The sequence below is a fragment of the Elephantulus edwardii genome, unplaced genomic scaffold (assembly GCF_000299155.1).
Source record: "Elephantulus edwardii isolate Elephantulus edwardi_28Jun2011 unplaced genomic scaffold, EleEdw1.0 scaffold00011, whole genome shotgun sequence".
Lineage (NCBI taxonomy): Eukaryota > Metazoa > Chordata > Mammalia > Macroscelidea > Macroscelididae > Elephantulus > Elephantulus edwardii.
The window spans coordinates 14,067,241-14,088,142 of record NW_006399761.1 but is presented as its reverse complement, the minus strand read 5'-3'; the positions used below and the strand labels follow the sequence as shown (position 1 = coordinate 14,088,142).

Sequence of the window (20,902 nt, the reverse complement as noted above, 5' to 3'; positions counted from 1 at the left end):
CCATCAGATGTGGAGTAGGAAGGACAATCTCCTCTTGTGCCAGGCAGATCTGATTTGATGGTACATGCACAAGAGTGTTGTTGTTGTTGTTAAGTGCCACCAAGTCATAGATGACTCACAGTGACCCTATGAATGAAAGATCTGAACATTCGTATAACTTTCATTGCTTCTCCAAGCTCACAGAGTTTCCAGAGGCCAGCTATTTTGGAAGTGGGTGTCACTCCTGCTTCCAAGCTTGTTTTAATCGGGTAGCTCCACCAAACACTGTCCACCATGGGTAACCATTATCATATTTGACACATCAGTGTCACAGTGTTTAGCATCACAGCAACCACAAGTTACCTCTCTACAGCAAATGGACAGACCAGACTAGTGCTATAACCACTAAGAAGAATGTTTGACCAAAAACAATTAAAACCAGGCCTGAGGGCTGCAAATTAAAATCATCCACCTTTGACGTGGTAGCATAACTTTCTATCCACCAGGCCCACAGAGCTCTCTCTATGTTGGTGGTGGTGATGTTAAGTGCCGTCATAGACAGCTCATAGTGACCTTATGGAAATAAATCAAAGTGTCCATCAACGGACAGATAAAGCAGCTCTGACACATTTACACAATGGCGTATTACACATCATTAAAAAATTATAAAAGACATATGAAAGTCAGTAAAGCATGGATGAATCTAACAAATTATGTTAAGTGAAATAGGTCAGTCAGAATAGAATCATTATGGTACAAGACCAGCGCTACAAAAGGTTAAGGAATGATTTACACTCAGAACCATTCTTGAATGGTTACCAGGAATAGAAAGAGAAAGAAGGGAACCAAACAAACAAATAGATAAAATTAGTGAAGAAAAAGCAATATATCATAAAGATTGTTTGCTGTTGTTGTTGTAGACCTTCAAGTTGGAACCAATCAAGAGCTGACCCTCCAGTGGGTTTGTTGTTGTTGTTGTTGTTAAGAGCTATCGAGTCACAGGCGAATCATAGTGACCCTGTGAACGAAAGTCCTGGACACCTGTATAACTTTCGTCCTCTCTCCAGGTTCATAGGGTTTTCAGAGGCAAGCTATTATGGAAGTGGAGGCCAACTAGTGGGTTTATAGACTGTAAATCACACAGGAGGAGAGTGCCCATTCTTCTCCTGCAGAGCAGATGGTGGGTTCGAACCATGTATCTTTGAGTTGGCAAAGCAATCCCCTACTGCTAAGCCACCAGTGCACGTTAAGGGGTTGTTGTTTCTTGTTATGTGCCATCGAGTCAACTACAAGCCATAGTAACCCTATGAACAATGGCTCTGAACTCTGCCCTATCCTGAGCCAATCTCACTGTCTCTGACACCTGCCCCCTTTAGCCATTGTAATAATCAATTGTAATTAATGTTCTCAAACCAAATGAGTATATGACTAATTGAAAGAAAAACCAATGTGATTTGTAAAGTTCCACTCAGATTTTTTTTAAAGTTGGTTTGTTTTGTGTGGGTGTGTCTGTGTGGGTGTGTGTGTGTCTTTCTCTCTGTGTATGTCTGTGTGTGTGTGTGTGTGTGTGTGTGTGCACTATCAACTCGGATCTCACTGGTACAGGAGGAGATTGTCCCTTCTTCTCCAGCAGAGCATCTGGTGGAGATTTTCTAAAAAGTTTAAAAATTAAGTATTGTTGTTACATGCCCGTAAGTTGGAACCAACTCACAGCAGACCCTCCAGGGGGCATTTCAGTGGCTGTAAATCGCAGGAGAGGACACTGCTCATCCTTCTTGGAGCAGCTCGCCTTTGTAGTGCAGCTCTTTACCTCTCGGCCTCTAGAGCTTCCTAAAAAAATAAAATAACCAGTAACTGGTATTTCATTGTGGTTGTGGTGAGGAGACATTGAGTCACGTACGACTCCTAGTGACCTGATGACCAACGGCTCTGGACCTTGCCGTGTCCTGGCCCATCCTCACCGTCTCCGATCTGCTCGAGGCCCTTGTGACAGTCACTGTGTCAATTCGTCTGGTTGAGTATCTTCTTCTCTTTTACTGACCCCCCTCCCTTTCCCAGCATGAGGTCTTCTTCCGATGCCAGAGCCCTCCTGGCACCCTGCCCACAGTATAGGAGATGAAGTTTCACCAACATTGATGAGATGAAGGTCACACAACCATCTAAGGAGGCCTTCTGGCTATACTTCCTCAAAGACAAACATGTTGGTTCTTCTGGCAGGGCCATGGGGTGGCTTAGTGCTATGGAGTCATGCTGCCAACCCAAAGGCACGAGACTCCAGAACACTAATTGCTCTGCAGGAGAAAGATGGGCAATCTCTTCCCATGTGACTCACTGCCTCTGAAAACCCAATGATGGGTCAGCTGTAAGTCGGTTCCAACTAGCTGGTACATAAATAACAACAAGTCTCGACTTCTAAAATATTAACATTTGACCAAAGGGGGCAGAGAAATTAGGTCATAAATGTTAACAATGGAAATGAAAATAAAGATTACGAATTGGGTGAATCTGCTGCAAAAATACTCTTTAAAGTGTTCAAAAGAGATATCCTCGGCAAGCTCTGGTGGCCTACTGGCAAGAAGCTGCACTGCAATCTCAGAAGTGAGAGGTTCAAATCCACTAGATGCTCTGCTGGAGAAGGAGGGGCAATCTCCACCTGTACCAGTCAGATCCAATATGACGGTACATACACACACAAAAATAATAAAAATAAAATACAAAAAAAAGAAATAATAAAAAAAGAGATATCCTTTTAACTAATGAGCACCTAATCTAAGCCACAGAATTGCCAGTCATTGCACATGCGGGCAAAAGCTGCTCCCTGAATAAGGAAGGGTGGGAAAGGGCTGCCTTTGAATGATGACGTTGGCAAAAATTGCTGCCTGTACAATGGACTTCTGAAAGAATGAATAACTCTTGTCTTGGAAAAAGTCCAACCAGAATGCTCCTTAGGAAAGAATGATGATGATGATGATGATGAAGATGATAACACTTTGTCTCCAGGACTCTGGGCAAGCCAAGGAGAGGCCAGTCTCTGGAGAAGGACAGCTAGCTTGCTCTCATAGACGAAAAGAGAAAGGCCTACAACAAGGCATGAAGGCACAATGGCTTGAACAACAGGCTCAAGGCCAGCAAGGACGGTGAGGAAGGCACAAAGTGGGCCACCTAACACCACAAGGAGCTGGACCCCTCGAAGTCAGATCTGACTCCCCAGCACCTAACAACGTGATGATACAAACAGACGAAAATTAAATGTATTCACTAGATATCCGCTCCACACACACTTGCAATAGCATGTTAGATACAGCATTTCATAGCAAAACTGTACAACCCTCAACAAAATACTTCTATGAAACACAGTATGAATAGTGTTTAAGAACTTTGTAAGCAAACCAATACAAAATTTCCAAAAGAAGAGAGGAATAAAAAAAATAGTAAAATAAATTGTTGTTGTGTACACAGAGTCGGAACTGACTCACAGCTGACCCTCCAGTGGGTTTTCAGAGGTTTTGTTTTTTTTGTTTTGTTTTTTGTTTGTTTTCAGAGGTTTTAATCGCCCAGGAGGAGACTGACCATCTCCTCCCGCAGAGAGGCTGGTGGATTTGAACCCACTGCCTTCGGGATTTCAGGGCAGCTTCTTGCCACTAGGCCACCAGAGCTTAAAAAAAGTTTAAAATAATTTTTTTAAAAATTCTGAGGTCACAACAATATAAACAACTTCATACTTTTTCTCAGTAAATCTACAAATTAATAACAATGCTGTATTATTAGGAGATATGATTTAAATTACTTTCTTCCCAATTTTTACATTATAATTTTCATGTAAGTTGTCACATATACTTAATTCATTATATTTCTTTGAGTGAAATAATGTTGTGATGTATGTTGCCAGAATATAATACACTGAAGTAATTACCTTAAAAAAAAAATTCTGAGGTTACATAAGCTATGTTCTGACTGCTATTATTACTATATTTACTTACTAAACACTTACATTATAGCAGGCTTTTTTAAACAAGATTGTAAAAAATAAAACAAAATCTGCTAGCTTTTCACTGGAGAATATTTAAAGAGAGGAACGCTGCTTTACGTCACAATCGCGTTTGGAAAAGTTTGGCCCTCGCCGGTCTCCGTAGAGAGTGGTCCGGATATCCGCCTCCTTGCACCTCCCGACGCACCACGGAAACGGAGGCGGACCAGGCTCCGCTCCCCAGGTTGGATGAGCCAATCAGAGGGCAGCCCGGGTTGCTCGCGTGCCAGGTGTCATGGCTGCCTGCAGGCTCTGCTGCTCGTGCCTCCGGCTCCGGCCACTGGGCACAGGTCCTCTCCGAGTGCCAGGGCGCTCTCGGGCGCTTACCCCGCTGCAAGTGCGGACACTGTGGGGTGGCCCGGGGTCCCGATCTGTGGCCGTGGACTTGGGCAGCAGGTAAGCAGCGGCGTGCCCTTTGATAAGTGCCTGGAACTTTCGTTTTGCGGTGTTAGACTCTAACCTCCAACTCAGATTCACTGCTATGGGATGCAATTCTGATCCATGATGCTCCATCGAGTTTCCGAGAGTGTAAATCTCATTAATTGGGTATATCTAAGAGATTGAGCATGCACACAGTAAGGCAAGGTTCAGATCTGTTGTTTATAGGGTCGCTAGGTTCCTAGTGCACCTGATCCAGGCCATGGTCTTCGCAGTTACTTGCTGTACAGCAGAGAGCTAGACAGTGACTAAGGATGACAGAAGAAGAATTGATGCCTTTGAGTAGTGGTGCTCGAGAAGAGTCTTGAACATAGATACCGTGGACGGCCAAGAAAACAAATCTGTCATGGAGAGGGTGAAGCCAATTTTCTCCTTGGAGGCTAGGATTTTGAAGCTCTTTCTCACATACTTTGGGCACGTGGCCAGGAGAGACTGGTTCTTGGAGAAGGATCGTTCTCAGAGGAAAGGTGGAGGGATAGCGCAGGAGAGGAAGACCCCCGGTGAAATGGATGGATACAGTAACTGGGACAATGGGGTCATGTGTCAGAATCAATGAGACTGGCTCAGGACAGCGAAGGGTTCAGAGTTGCGGTATAGGGTTGTTATGGCCGGCGACTTAACGGCATATAACAACAACAGGTTCCTGGACCATCCGGTGCACCTAACAACAACAACAGCAAATCTTAACGGGAGGAGACTGCCCATCATTCCCTTGCAGATACACTTGGCACAGCACCCTACGCCACAAGAACACGCCATCATGCTTGGAAAAGTAGAAGGTCAACAAAAAAGAAAGCTATCAATGAGAGGAGTTAACACAGATGCTGCAGCAATGGTCTTAAAGTACAGCAGAGATTGTGAGCATGGCAACCCAGGCCAGACAGGGTTTTTGTTCTGTTGTCTAGGGGGATCATTGGGAGTGGAAGCCAACACAGTGGCATCTAACAAGGGATAGAAGACAAGGAAATGGGGGCTGTAGCCAGAAGAATCTTTGAAAGACCTTTGATCCTCTGTTTTCTTCTACAAATGCCAATGAAGACTGTCTTGGGGGGTGTTTGGTTTTTAAAAATTTTATCATTATTATTAATTTTAATGAAAGTTTACAAAGATTTAGGGTTTCTAGTCATTCATTGTTGACTTTTATCCCTGCCCACCCTCCCCCCAATTCACTCTTCTCCTTGAAAAGAAAAGCTCATTATTATGCAATCCCTCCCCCCAATCCACTCCACTATGCAGCCTTCACTCTGGACTTCTGTAATGACAAGAATATTCATTAATATATCCCTTTTAAACAGTTCTCTCTCGCTCATCTGTTTCAGTGCAATCAATATACATCATTCCTCCTCTCCTTTTCTGTCTTCCCTCAACCCCGATGTCAGTCCCGTTTTACAACAGTGGCCCTATGCAATATTTGTCCTTTTGTGACTGAGATATTACACTCAGCATAATGTCCTCCAGCATCATCTCTTTTGTATAATATTTCATGAGTTCCTTGTGTTTCAATGCTGCATTGTATGAATATACCACAGCTTCTCTATCCATTCGTTTGTTGATGGACACTTGGGTTGTTTCCAGGATGTGGAGTATCACATGACTCCAGCAATTCCTAGCTCTGCCTTCTCAGAGCCCCAGTTTTCATCATCTGTATAGATGGGGACTGAGGCTTAAAACAGAGAATTATTGTTGTGTGCCATCAGGTTTGAACTAAATGATAACTGACCTCTATTGGGTTTACAGAGGCAATTTGTTGCACGGGAGGAGATTGCCCATGTTTTTCCCACAGAGCAGCAGGTGGATTCAGACCACCTTATGGATTGTAGCCCAGCTTCTTGCCACCAGAGCTCTCTGCTGCAGAGAATGGAATGATCAAGCCTGACAAAATAGCGTAAATAGGACCTGGTGCTTAACCAAGTTTTAACTTCATTTTTGCATGCTTTTGTAACTTAAAATGTTTCTGATTTATACCACTGGTAGAAAGACCTTACTCATGTAAACTCTTAGACCAAAGAGCTTTTGTTTTAGGAAGCCAGTTAGTACATTATCCCCCAAATAACATTATCTTTTATTTGGAATTCATTTTGTGCCTTTGATTTCTCTGTCTTCCTTCAGCAGCTCGTAAAGTCCCCTTATACTTTTGGTAAATTTGTTGTTCTTGTTGAATACATGGCTATAGGGCTTAATTCTGTTCTCACCTTCCATGGTTTTGTGCTAAGCCAGGAATTGTATTGACAACCTAAATTCTTTTTTGTTCACTTTTTTACTCTTACACAGAAAATTAGAAATATCATCTGGAAAGCTGGCCAGGTTTGCAGATGGTTCTGCTGTTGTTCAGGTAAAAAGCCCACGTTATCTATTTCCACTTAACACGTTGCTGCACACTTTTAAAATTGACGACCGTGCTTAGAAACACATTTGCCGTCATTTATGGCAACATGTTAAAAGAGCTTTTCTAGAGAAAGTGCTTTTACTGTTTTCTTCAGTTATGATACTTGGGAAATTTTTCATTATTTACACCTGAACTTCCTCCTGAGAGATAGAAGATGTAAATGGCTAAGCCATCATTGAGGAAAAAGTCCCTTTTTTGTCCTACTGCTTTTAAAATCCCAGTGACTGTCCAGGATTGATTTTGGTCCTGGAGAAGGCATCGCGATTGGGCCGTTTGTGAATAATTATCATCATTGTAGCTTGGGATTAACATTCGCCATCCTGAGTCTGTCAGGAGTGAGGCAGTGTCTCAGCCACAAGCTTGTATGTTGATAACTGACTTTTAAGGAATTTTAACAATATTACTCTTGTTTTATTTACCAAGTCAGGTGACACAGCAGTGATGGTCACAGCCGTCAGTAAGACAAAACCCTCTTCCACCCAGTTCATGCCCTTGGTGGTAAGTGGTAATTCCTCTGGACGGTAATGCTGCATGAATGTAGAATTTTAAATATTCTTGTCCATGGTCTCCTAACTTTAAACCTCATTGCCATTAAGTAAAAAGAAATATTCTCTTCTTATTCTGGAATTTTATCTTAGCACTTGGGGGAAAATTAGTATCTGGGTGGTGGTTGCTGAAGTGAGGGTTGTTTTTTTTTACTGCCGAATGAATCATGGGAACTTCCTCTCTGCTTTTAGGTTGACTACAGACAGAAAGCTGCTGCCGCGGGTAGAATTCCCACAAACTATCTGCGAAGAGAGATTGGTTCTTCTGATAAAGAAATTCTTACTAGTCGAGTTATAGGTAAGATACGGAACAGAGACGTATCAGCCCTCTGAGGGCTCCTGGGTTAGCATCTCTTCTCTTCCTGTGTTCTCCAGGATGTCCTGAATTGTCCTTCATTGTTTTAATACCACCTGAGACCACTTACTTTCTCAACCTCTTACTCATGTATAAACTCTGAGAGGAAGAACTTTCTCTTTGTTCATGCCTGCATCTCCTCTCCCTGCCATACCACCTGGCACATTATACCCATCCAGAAACTATTTATTGACTGTAGCCGAATTCTGTGGCCCATGTCTCTACACTGTTGAATCTGGCCTGGTACATTTTTATTTTCCTAATCAGCATAATGATTCCTAAAAGCATTGTATTCCTCAACTGTGGGTCCACGGCTAGCATGTCTCAAATATTTTACATCTCTAAATATTGGGGAATTATTTATGATATAAATTTTCAAGTTGAGCTTTTGGGGGGGGGGGAATGCCTTCAAATGTCCAGGAAATAGCCTCAAAAATGACTAGTTTGTGTATCCTTTGACATGTTCATCAGATACAAAGTATCAAGAAAGAATGTTCTTTTCTTCTGCTCTTACCTTAACTCTTTCTTCTTACCTATAACTGATGTCTGTGGAATCAACATGAAAAGTTGATCACCAGTCTTTAGACTGATGAGCTTCTGCCTGCTAGTTTTGTTAATGCTGTTGTTGGAAAATTGGCGTTTATTTATATCTCCCTCAGTAAGTTGGTCCGCTGAGTTGATTCTATGTTTTGGGGTTTTTTTATTGTCTGATAGCTAGTTGTATTCTTTTTTAGCTAGTTGTTTAACAAGGGAAATTATATGAATGTAAAGCGAGTCTCACAGTATGAACTAATGTCCTTTTTTCTCCCCCAGATCGTTCCATCAGGCCTCTCTTTCCAGCTGGCTATTTCTATGATACACAGGTAGGTTCCCATAACAGGTTTTTCTTTTTTATTTTATACTGGTTTGCTTACAAAGTTCATATACATTGTGTCTCACACTATTCTTCATTCACATTGTGTTTCATATATACATCCCATTCATTATGTTTTACAAAATTAATCACCATTGGACTATGCCCACCATTACCCTGTCTTTTCAGGTCCCCGCTGGCCATTCCTGTTTCCTTTACTCCCTCTCTCCACCCACCAAATTGTGCAGCTCTGTGATTTCATCCCTACCCATTCTCACCCCTCTGCCCCCACCTATTCCCCCTTTGCATCCCCATACATGTTTTTTACTAGTTATCCTTCTATTTTTACAATAATGGTCTTACCCAGTATTTGTCCTTATGAGACTAAGTTAGTTCCCTTCCAATTTAGATTTGTTTGATTCCAGCGAAATAATAAATTACTCACAATCTAGAACACATCCTCTGTGCAGCATCATGAAGAATACAATGTAAATATCCCTGATGCTCCTGTTTTATTTTACATTAGTCTTGCAGGGGAGGAGATTGCCTGTATTTCTCCCACAGAGCTGCTGGTGATTTCAGACTGCCTGCCTTTATGTTGATAGCGCGATCCCTTCCCACTAGGCCATGAGAGCTCCCTTCTGAAAATAATGATGGTGCTGGTTCTGGAGTGTGCCGTCGTGAAAGAACCGACACATAGCTGACCCTCCAGAGGGTTTTCAGAGGTGGTAAATCTCACAGGAAGAGATTGCCTGTCCTCTGGTGGACCAGCTGGTAGATTCATACCATGAGCCTTTGGGAACCTAGCGCAGCTTCTTACCACTAGGTCACCCTAATAATAATTAATAATAATAATAATAGTAATTATTTCATTATAATAATAATTAAAAGGCTAAAAGTAATACAATCTAACTCTACGCTGACCTCTGACTTTTAAGTTTTAAGGGCTGGCTTTTTCAGAGGTACAGCTCCGGGCCCCTCTCCCAAGGCGCCTGTGAGTGAATTTGCCCTCCATCCTCTGCGTTCACAGCAAGCGTGTTAACCGTTCCCGCTCCCCGGGAACTGCTTCTCCTGTGACCCGGATGAGAACGTAAATGATGACCCTCCACAATCAACGTGGATGATGCTTAAAGCGCTTTATCACGTCTTTTCTTATGTACCAGGTCCTTTGTAACCTGTTAGCAGTAGATGGTGTTAATGAACCTGATATCCTAGCCATTAATGGTGGTAAGTATAAGAATAGAAAATAAAGCCAGCTTTGTTGATTTTAAAAGCAATGAAAAGCTTTTCTTTCCACTCTTACTTTTGTCTGTTGTTTCTTTTTTATTTAAAGCTTCTGCAGCCCTGTCATTATCAGATATTCCTTGGAATGGACCCATTGGTGAGTTACCCTCTGAAAGTGAGAAGCTTTATTGGTGATTTTCTTTTCCTGAGTGCTAGTAAGCATGTTGCAGCCTGGGCATTGGCTCCGAGTCCTGTGTCTCTAGGAGGTTGAACCTGGACATTGGCTCCGAGTCCTGTGTCACTAGGAGGTTGAGCTTGGCCATTGGCTCTGAGTCCTCGTGTCTCTAGGAGGTTGAACCTGGGCATTGGCTCCAAGTCCTCGTGTCTCTAGGAGGTTGAACCTGGGCATCGGCTCCAAGTCCTGTGTCTCTAGGAGGTTGAGCTTGGCCATTGGCTCTGAGTCCTCGTGTCTCTAGGAGGTTGAACCTGGGCATTGGCTCCGAGTCCTGTGTCTCTAGGAGGTTGAACCTGGGCATTGGCTCCGAGTCCTGTGTCTCTAGGAGGTTGAGCCTGGACATTGGCTCCGAGTCCTGTGTCTCTAGGAGGTTGAATCTGGGCATCGGCTCCGAGTCCTCGTGTCTCTAGGAGGTTGAACCTGGGCATCGGCTCCGAGTCCTGTGTCTCTAGGAGGTTGAATCTGGGCATCGGCTCCGAGTCCTCGTGTCTCTAGGAGGTTGAACCTGGGCATTGGCTCCGAGTCCTCTGTCTGTAGGACATTGAGCACAATGGCATTCTCACTCTTCAGCTCTTCCTGACATTTTATCCTTGCCTTGGGTTTTATTTCTGTTATGGACTTATCTCCCTAGAAACTGTGATTTATAGGCACCTATTTTTTTTCCAAGGACTTGACTTTATTGACTGGGAAATTGGGAATGCATGCTATTCCTGGATAAAATATGCATATGTTTGTCACTTAAAGTTATTATAACTTTATCTTATATATATACTAAATATGGTAAATACACTATAACTTGTAAGTTGCTATTATAACTTAAACTTATAAGCATGAAATTAAAAAGTATGATTCCTCTTGTAAACCATTTGGAAGCAGAAGTGGCATCCACTTCCTAAAGCACATGCCTCTGAAAACTGAACTTTGATAAATGTCGATAAGTTATAGAAAGGCTTCAGGCCTTTTGTTCATAGGGTCGCTATGAGTCGTGCTCAACTCAAAAGCAGTCAGCAACAATAAACCATTGCAGTCTGAAGTGTTTGGTAACTAGTAAGCTTTTAAAAACAAAAACAAACTACATGTTGGCAACACAAAGAGGAATGAAGCTGTTCGGGCTTGAAGAGTAAAGTGGATGGTGCCAGCACCCATTTCCGTGTGCTTTGATTAAGAATTCAGTAGATGAGTCCTAGTCAAACAAAAGGGAACATGGACCACTGAACTTCACATTTCTTATAAAATCTAGGCTTACTGGACTATTGAGGATAGGAGAACCAACCTTGTTGCTCCAATAAACTTTTTAAACTTTGAACTGAGATTATCTTAAGAAGTAGTTTTCAAGGGGAGCTCTGGTGGCCTAGTGGCAAGGAGCTGCAACTACAATCCCAGAGGCACACGGTTTGAATCCACCAGATGCTGTGCGGGGGGAAAGGAGGGACAATCTCCTCCTGTACCAGTCAGACCTGATTTGACGGTACACTCACACAAAAATTTTTTTAAAAAAAAAAGGAGTCATTTTCAAACTCAGCAAATTTAGCATCAGATCATATTGCCTTCAGTGCCATCAATAACTAATGCACTGACGGGTAGTTTACGAGTCTCGAGTCTTATGTTAAAGGTGGTAAAATTCTAAGGGGAGAGATGAGAAGAATGATGACACAGCATGAAAAATATTGTCTGTAGCATTGTACTTAACAGGCGAAAGATACTGAATGATAGTATATGTTTTCACCAAAATAAATAAATGAGACTAAGCTCCACAAGCAACACTCTTGGTACCAGCAGCTAGAAAATCAAAAGACAAATTGCACTGGGGAAATCTCCTGTCTGGGAACTCTCGAGGGTACTGAAGAGCAGTGTTGTCAGTCTGGAAACTAAGGTGCGCCTGATCCAGGCCATGGTCAGTTACTTGTTGTGTATCAGAAAGTTGGACAATGACTAGGGGGTGATAGAAAGATAATTGATGCTTTTGAGCTGTGGTGCTGGAGAATAGTATTGAATATACCATGGACTGTTTAGAATAAACAGTTCATCCTAGAGAGGGTGAAACCAGGCTTCTCCTTGCAGACAAGGATTCTGAAGCTCCATCTAACATACTTTGGGCATGTTGCAAGGAGGGACCCGTCCTTGGAGAGGGACATCATACTTGGAAGGGTGGAGGGACAGCGCAAGAGAGGAAGACTGTCAATGAGTTGGATTGATACAGTGACTGGGGTAATGGAGGTAGGTGTGTTAGAGAAGATAAGGTTGCCTCAGGATAGAGCCGGGTTCAAAGCTGTCGTACATAGGATTGCTATGAGTCACAAACGACTCAACGGCACATAACAACAACAAAAAACAAGAGAATCAAGCATGTAGTTCAGATCTACCAGCTGCCTCACCAGAGCAGGATGGGCAATCTGCAGTTTAGTCTCTGAAAACCCACTGGAGCGTCAGCTATGTTTCCATTCTGACTCGACATACAGCAACAAGCAAGGGAATCAGGAAGACGATTCTGTGTAAATAAAGTGCTTATAAAAATACAGGTAAAAGGCAAAGAGAATTCAAGAGGGGCAGGCTTAGTTTTATGCTGGGTAAGCTGTCTCAGTGGTTAGCATTTAAACGGAACCTTTGACCAGAGGGTGAGCACTCAGTTTAGAGGGTGTGCGTTCTAGACTAGGAGAAGAACACTAGCTCAGTCAGAGAAATGTGGGAGAATGGTGTGTTTGAGTGACTCACAGTCACCCAGCGAGGCCAGGTGAGATACAGAAAGATGTTCTGTGGTCCTTACATGGAAGGGTAGACTTTTTTCTGTGGTCATAATCAAGAATGGGGGATTGAAGACATCACTGGAGGAGTATCTTGAAAACGAAGACTTGATTAAATACTCGCCAATATTTTCATACATTTCAGGGGCCGTGCGAATCGGGATAATTGATGGAGAATGTGTTGTTAACCCTACACGCAAAGAAATGTCAGCAAGTACATTGAACTTGGTGGTTGCTGGAGCACCTCGAAGTCAGATCGGTAAGTGCTTAGAGGACGAGGTGCAACCTTGATTCTGCCTGCTAGTTCTAATGTTCTAAAGATGCGTTTAGGGAGCTCTGGTAGCCAAGTGGCAAGAAGCTGCACTGCTATCCCAGAGGTACACGGTTCAAATCCACCAGATGCTCTGCTGGCCTCCTGTACCAGTCAGATGCAATTTGACAGTACACACACACAAAATAATAAAATACTATATAAATAATAAGCATTTAAATGCTCGTGTGTGTATGTCGGTCTGTGTTTGTCTATGTGTGTGTGTGTTTTCTGTCAGTTCCTGAGGCCTATTTTTTTTTTTTTGCCAATGCCTTCAGTCAGTGCAGTTTGAACTTCTTCCTTCATTACTGTTGGTTCTTGTCAGCCACTTCTTTTTGGCACAATGATGGTGTAATCCTTCCATCTTCTTCTGATGCTTTCTGCATCATTCAGTGTTTTGCATATAGAATTATTAATTATTGCAACTCAGGGTTTGAATTTGTTTTTTAGGTTTTTTTCTGTTTGAGAAATACTGAAGGTATTCTTGCCTTTAGTTTTCTAACTCCAGCTCTTTGCATGTTTTATTATAACACTGTCTTTTTGAGCTGCCTTTTGGAATATTTTGTTCAACTCTGTTACTTCATCATTTCTCCTGTATTTTGACTCCTCTACTTTGAAGAACAAGTTTCAAGTTTCTTCTGATTTCTATTTTTGTCTTTTCTGTTCTGTCTTCCTAATGACCTTTTGCTGGCTTCATGGACGATGTCATGTTCAATGCATCAAATCAATTCTTGAGTTGCTTTTTCAGTCCAAGTAGGATAAACTTAAGTTTCTATTTTGGCTCTCATGGATTTGTTTCATTTTCTCCACTTTTAATTTGAACTTGTGAGTAGTTGTTTTGACTGCTGGTATTGAATTTTTCAACCATCTTTTTCCACAGATGTCATTACTTTAACAATTGTTTGGTCTATTCAGTTGTTGTTGTTCTGTGCTGTTAAGTTGCCTGAGACCTGATGTACAATAGCTCTGAACTCTGCCCTGTCCTGAGCTTTTCTCACTGTCTCCGACCTAACTACCCCAGTTATTCTGTCATTGCTAGTCATTGTCCTGCTCTCTGGTGCATATTCAGTTATTGTTGCTGTTGTGTACCATCAAGTCGGAACTGACCCATAGCTAACCCTCCAGTGGGTTTTCAGAGGCAGTGGCAGTTAATCTCATGTGAGGAGATTGCCCCTCATTCTCCCATGGAGCAGCTGATGGCCTTGAACCATGTGCTTTCAGGATTACAGCGCAGCTTCTTGCCACATGGCCACCAGAGCTCCCTTCATATTCAATTAGGTGCATATAAATTTAAATTTGTATTATAAATCATATCAATTTCTCTATCTCATTAAATATGTTGTTGTTGTTGATTGCCTTTGAGTCGAGTACAGTTCATAGTGACCCTGTGAACAAAAGGCCTAAAGCCCCTCTACAGCTATCAACATTTGTCAAAGTTTGTAGACTTTCTGGAGGCATGTTGCTTAGGAAGTATATGCTACTTATTAAATATGAGCAAATACAAATCTAAGTATCAAGATTTCTCTGCCCATTTATTTTGTATTTTTACTTTTGAGGTACATTTATTCTGAGGAGAGAAACTAAATGGTGGACATACCACTGAGAATAAAAGGAATTTGCATTATTTTTGTCATGTCACATTGTTTGAAATGCTATATTGGTAAAAAGTTCCTAGGTGAACAACTGAGATATCATCTCACCCCAGTAAGAATAGGAAGATTTAACAGAACAGCAAACATCAAATGCTGGTGAGGTTGTGGAGAAATCAGATCCCTTACTCATTGCTGGTGGGGGGTGTAAAATGGTGCAACCACTATGGAAGGCTATATGGCACTTCTTCAAAAAATTGCAAATAGAAATACCGTTTGACCCAGCAATTCCACTACTGGGAATTTACCCTAAAGAAACAATAACTGCCACCCAAGCAGATATATACACACCCATGTTTTTTATGGCTTTGTTTACAATATCAAAGAGCTGGAAACAACCTAAGTGCTGATCAGCAAACGAGTGGATAGAGAAACTGGTATATTCACAAAATGGAATATTATGCAGCATTGAAAAACAAGGAACTCATGAAATATTATACAAAATGGGTGACCCTGAAGAACATTATGCTGAGTGAGATATTTCAGTCACAAAAGGACAAATATTGCATAGGGGCACTGTTGTAAAATGGGACTGACATCAGAGTTGAGGGAAGACAGAGAAGGAGGAGAGGAATGATGTATACTGCATTGAAACAGATGCGGGAGAGATCTCTTTAAAAGGGACATATGAATGGGTATTCTTGTCCTTACAGAAGTCCAGAGTGAAGGCTGCACAGTGGAGTGGACTTGGGGGGAGGGATTGTATAACAATGAAAGAGTTTTTCTTTTTCTTTTCAAGGAGACTGATTGGGTGGGAAGGGGTGGGCAGGGACAAAAGGGCAACAATGAATGACTGGAAACCCTAAGTCTCTGTATACTTTCATTAAATTAGTAACTAAATTTTTTTTTAAAAGTTCCAAGGGATCAATCGGTGTCATTTCCCCCCCTTAATTAGTCATGTTGGAAGCCTCCGCGGAGAACGTTTTACAGCAGGATTTTTGCCATGCGATCAAAGTAGGAATGAAGCACACCCAGCAAATAATTCAGAGCATCCAGCAGTTGGTAAAGGAGATTGGTATTCCCAAGAGGACACCTCAGAAGTTATTTATCCCTTCACCAGAGATTGTGAAACACACTCAGAAGTAAGTGAGCCTGTTTGTGTAATGGGAAATAAGACACTCAGCCAGATTTCATTCCTCTCGGGGAAAACGGCCCTGTGGAATCTGTGTATGTCCATTATTTGATACTTTTAAAAAAGAAAACCAAAACCTTGAATGCACTGCTGTTGAATCAGAACCAAGTCCTAGCTGACCCGCCAGCAAGTGCATTGCCCCAGAGGAGACTGTCCATCTTTCTCCGTCAGAGCAGCTGGTGGACTCAAACCTCCTGCCTTTGATTTCGTAAATAGAACTTCTCCATTTTATGAGTCATTAAACAGGGAGCTCTGGTGGCCTAGTGGCAAGACACTGCACTGCAATCCCAGAGGTACGTGGTTCAAATCCACCAGATGCTCTGCTAGAGAAGGAGGGGGCAATCTCCTCCTGTACCAGTCAGATCTGATTTGATGGTACACATAAAAAATAAAAACAAAATAAAATTTTAAAAAAGAGTCATTAAACACCAGGTCTAATGAGCAAACAAGGATTTAAACCTAACCGTTTGACTCTCCAGGAAGGAATAAGCCAGATGTTTGAGATGCAAATAGTCCCTAAATGTTTGTCTGTCATGAAAAAGAGAATACAGCTCAAAGTGAGTTATCTTTGGAGGCTGTTGAAGTTCTCAAAAGAGATCACGTGTAACCACCAAATACCACATGTCACATGCCCAGTATTTAGAGCAGTGCCTGGTACATAGGCAGGCACTTACTAAGTATAAATTCATCACCACATATGTATTTCATATTATTTGAATTAACATGAAAAGTATGTTTTCTATTAGTGTCAGTCCCTTGGCCATCAGTCAGAAATTTTAAAAAAAGAAATCTGTGTAAGTCATCCCTTTGTTCAAGAGAGTGACTTTTTTAAATTTTTTTCCTTCATTCCCCCACATGATTAAAGAGTTGCCCTTAATATTCGCTTCTAAGTACTTTTATATTTTCTTCATTTAATTGAAGTGCAAAAATTCCATCATATGGCTTAGTTGTTACTTGTGAGGAGTGTGTTTACTCTTGCACATATTTTAATTGACTGTTTGTTGTGCTCTGGTGGCTTTGTGGTAAGGGATTGCGTTGCCAACCCAAAGGCACATGGTTTGACTCCATCAGTTTCTCCATGTGACACCGTTGGGCTGTCTCCTCCCATGTGATTTACAGTCTTTGAAAACCCATTGGAAGGTCAGCTATGAGGCGATTCTGATTCAACATAACAGAACAACAACATTATGTTTATTAAAATTTGTGTTCTATATCATTTTATAGAAAACAGATTAGCAAAAGTTATTTAAAAATTGAATATATTTTAGTTCTTTTTGGGATGTGTCTCATTCAGTATTTAACTTATTTTAAATATTTCCATTTTGTTTGCAAAAGAAACTTTTATGCTTGCAAATATTATATGCTAACAGTTATTTTGTGCTTCAAACAGACTTGCCGTGGAAAAACTGTATGCCGTTTTTACAGATTATGAACATGATAAAGTAGGTATAACTGGATTTTGTCATACATCATTATTCTAGGAATTCTGTTTTTCTTACATAGTTCTGTATTGTTTGTGAACATTGGGTCTGTTTTTATCAAACATCTATTAACAAAAAAGCTAAAACAACCCAGGAGATTTGCAGCTCCACTGTTTCTGCCCTCTTTTAGTAAATTAATATATTAATGAAAGTTTTCGGGGAAATATACAAACATATTTCAACTAATCGTACGTAGAAAACTACTTCTAAATCCATTACCAGTTCTGATTTCTTCAAGAATATTATCATTAGAGAAATTTGAGTACTCATATAATGTGTGATTGTTGTTATTGTTATTGTTGTTGTTATGTGCTGTCGAGTTGAGTACAACTCATAGTGTGACCTTAGGAACTTGTGCCATCCTCATCATCTCTGACACCCTTGAGCCCATTGCTGTAGTAACTGTGTCATTCCATCTTGTTGGAAGTCGTTCTTTCCTTCGCCAACACGCCACCCTTCCAAGCATGTCCATTTCCAAGGAATAGCCTCTCCTAGCAATGTGTTGAAAGTGTGTGAGGTGAAGCTTTGTCATCTTTGCCTCCAAGGAGCACTCTGGCTGTACTTTCTCCAAGACATATCTGTTTGTTCCTTTGGCGGTCTGTGGGATGTTCGGTGCTCTTCTCTAGTAGTATAAAGTAGACATTGCCATGTCTGTAATAACTGAGCAATAGCTTTCTTTCAGGTTTCCAGAGATGAAGCTGTGAACAAGATAAGATTAGATACCGAGGAACAACTCAAAGGTGATTTCACAACCGTATTTAAAGGAGACATAGATTTTTTTTTTTTTTTCATTTCAGTTATGAGACTCTTAAGAAAATCTTTTCCTTTTTCATTGGTCTTTTTTTCTCTCATTGCTCCTATGTTTTGCCTTAAGTAAATTTGCAATGATGATTGGATAGGCAACATAAAAGACTTAGATAATGAAAATTAAAAAACACTATGGCAGGAGACTTACAAAAACGGAAGGGCATCCTATACTCACTGGTGATTTAATTAGTATAATAAAAATGTGTGTTTTCTGGCAGTTAAAGTGATCTGAGTCAAAGCATACCTGAAACAAATGTCAACATTTTTTATTGGAATGGAAAAACTAATGAGCAGTTTCATGTGGGAAAGAAAGAAATGCAGAAATACTGAAGAATTCAATATCAAAGCAAGATTGAAGAGTGAAAAACAGCACAGGAGACGTCTTACCTATACAACTACTGTAATCAGAACAGCCCAGAATTGCTTCAATAAATACCTACACCGGCAGAGGAAAATTGAGACCTCAGGATTAAACCCAGCCCTCTGTGGACAGCTGATTTTCAACAAGGGGTCAATGCTTATTCAGTGAAGTAGAAACATTCTCTTTAATAAATGGTGCTGACCAAAGTGGTATCCATCTGCAGAATAATGAAATGAGACCATACCTCACACCATATACCAAAACAAACTCAAAGTGGATCAGAGACCCAAAAGTTAAACCTAAAACCTTAAAATTACTAGAAGATGGCAAGCTCTGGTGGCCTAGTGAATAGAAGCTGCACTGTAATCCCAGAGGTGAGTGGTTTGAATCCACCAGATGATCTGCTGGAGAAGGAGGGACAATCTCCTCCTGTACCTGTCAGATTAGATTTGACAGTACACATAAAAAAATAATGAAACTTTAAAAAAAACCATTACTGAAAGATAACATAGGAAGAAAACTGAGACCTAATCTTTTCTAAATAAATAAGAAATGGTAATGAATAATGCAACAAATAAGAGAATTGAAAATAAATAGGACCTCATAAAAATTTATATTCGTTCAAAGAGTAAATATACAACTTACCGATCAGGAGGAAAGAGATAAGGGCTAGTAGACCAAAGGCCAGAGAGAGAGGCCTTCTGTGGGCATAGCTGGAAAGAGGCTGTACTGACCTGAGAACTTGGTCCTGAGTCATTTCTGATCCTGAATTCTAACTCTTCCTGATAAACCTTAACATCACGAGTATGATTTCAGTTCTGTGTGGCCATTATAATCAGTTACTGAATTACTGAACATAGTTGCAAAGTGTAACGGGAGGGTTAGTTAGTGTCAGAACTGGTAAAAAGATTAGCTCAGAGGCATGTCTAACTTCTGTGAATCAACATCGCACTGCTGGTAGAGATTCTCCCTGTCCCTTGTGAAGTTAAAGCAGATTGGACACTGCCTCCACCACCATAAAAGCTTGTGAACATCCATTCACCCTGCAGCTACACATCTCTCCTCTGGGAGCAGAACAGTAAGAAGACAGCTAAAACCTCAGAGAAGAAACAAGTCAACACAGACTCCTCTGGCCTGAGAACAGAAAAACCAAGTGGTCCCAGCTACTGCCGACACCACGTGACAGACGTCACCAGAGCTGGTTCTGGTGAGAATGGGAGAAACAGAGAACAGACTCAAATGTTGTAAAAACAGAACGGAACGCACACAAATGAAAACTACACGGAGCAGGGAGCTCAGACTATCACCCTGATGCTTTTCGATGCCGAATCATTTTACGCTTGGAATTTTTTTTTTTACACTATGTGTTTTCCATAATTAAGGCTTTTTTTCCTTTCTTTTTAAGTAATTAAGTCATTTTTAAATGAAAGGGGGTAACTTTTTTTAGAACTTTTTGTGACTGAGTAAAACTTTACAGAGCAAATTGGACTTCCACTAGCCATTCATACACATTTTGTTTTATGACATTGGTCGTGACCCCTCCGTTGTAGTTGCACAGTTCTGCTTCCTCCCTGTGGTTGTTATGTCCTTCATCCTCCTAGGCCCTCCCTTTTGTTGCAGACCAAGGATAAAGTATATTAACAAGTATTAATAACGAGACAGAACACCAAGAATGGAGGAGAAAACAGGTAAAGCAGGAGGCTAACAGTTCTTAAATATGTGAAGCTAACTGAATTAGGTCCTTAGCTTCCCTGTGTCTTTATTGAAAATTGCCAGGGAGCAAATCACCAAGAGAATTCAATGCAAATGAAGTTAAGCTCTTTCTATTGAAAAACTTTCTGCTTGACTCAGGAGGGAGGGGTTAGCAAATACAATACAAGAATCCTGTAAACTTGAGAATTGCCTTAGTGCTTCAGAGTGAATTCCAGCTTGTACCAGCCTCCCTCATAACCTGAAGTAGCATTTGGTTTATTACAAATATTTAGTATGAAATTTGGCTTCTCATACCCCCTGCCTTCTGAGCATTGTCCCTGGGCTGATGCCGCCTTTTAGATATAATGCCCTCTATTTACTCACCTGATAGGCCTGTCTGTTGTTTGTCAGAAAGCTGAGTTTAGATCCAGACATAAAGGATGACTAAAGGCCTCGGTCTGAAGGCCTCCACCTCTGTAAGACCAGCAAGCCTGACCATTTTTAAGATTCTGAGTTTTGTTCCACATTCTCCTGCTCCCAGCTAAGATCCTCTATTATATTCCCTTTCAGAGCAATTCACAGTGATAGCCTAACACTCTCTCCTGGGCTCAAGATGGTAGAAGGAAAAAAAGTCCAGACTTTTCTTTCTATTGCCTTGACAGTATTTTTTTTCTCTCTCTTTTTTTA

At 41.2% G+C, this 20,902-nt stretch overlaps 1 protein-coding gene across 1 annotated transcript in view; it reads left to right on the top strand.

Moving 5' to 3' along the window:
- Positions 1–4,157: 4,157 nt before the first annotated feature.
- The window catches only part of PNPT1 (polyribonucleotide nucleotidyltransferase 1), a 44,597-nt gene continuing 27,852 nt past the window's right edge, over positions 4,158–20,902 (top strand). Inside the window, exons 1-11 of the mRNA XM_006881022.1 lie at positions 4,158–4,402; positions 6,716–6,776; positions 7,254–7,328; positions 7,568–7,673; positions 8,544–8,593; positions 9,747–9,810; positions 9,917–9,964; positions 12,929–13,042; positions 15,638–15,824; positions 17,265–17,316; positions 18,038–18,095. Of these exons, the coding sequence (XP_006881084.1) occupies positions 4,242–4,402; positions 6,716–6,776; positions 7,254–7,328; positions 7,568–7,673; positions 8,544–8,593; positions 9,747–9,810; positions 9,917–9,964; positions 12,929–13,042; positions 15,638–15,824; positions 17,265–17,316; positions 18,038–18,095 (976 nt within the window). The 5' untranslated portion in view covers positions 4,158–4,241. The remainder of the gene's footprint in view (positions 4,403–6,715; positions 6,777–7,253; positions 7,329–7,567; positions 7,674–8,543; positions 8,594–9,746; positions 9,811–9,916; positions 9,965–12,928; positions 13,043–15,637; positions 15,825–17,264; positions 17,317–18,037; positions 18,096–20,902) is intronic.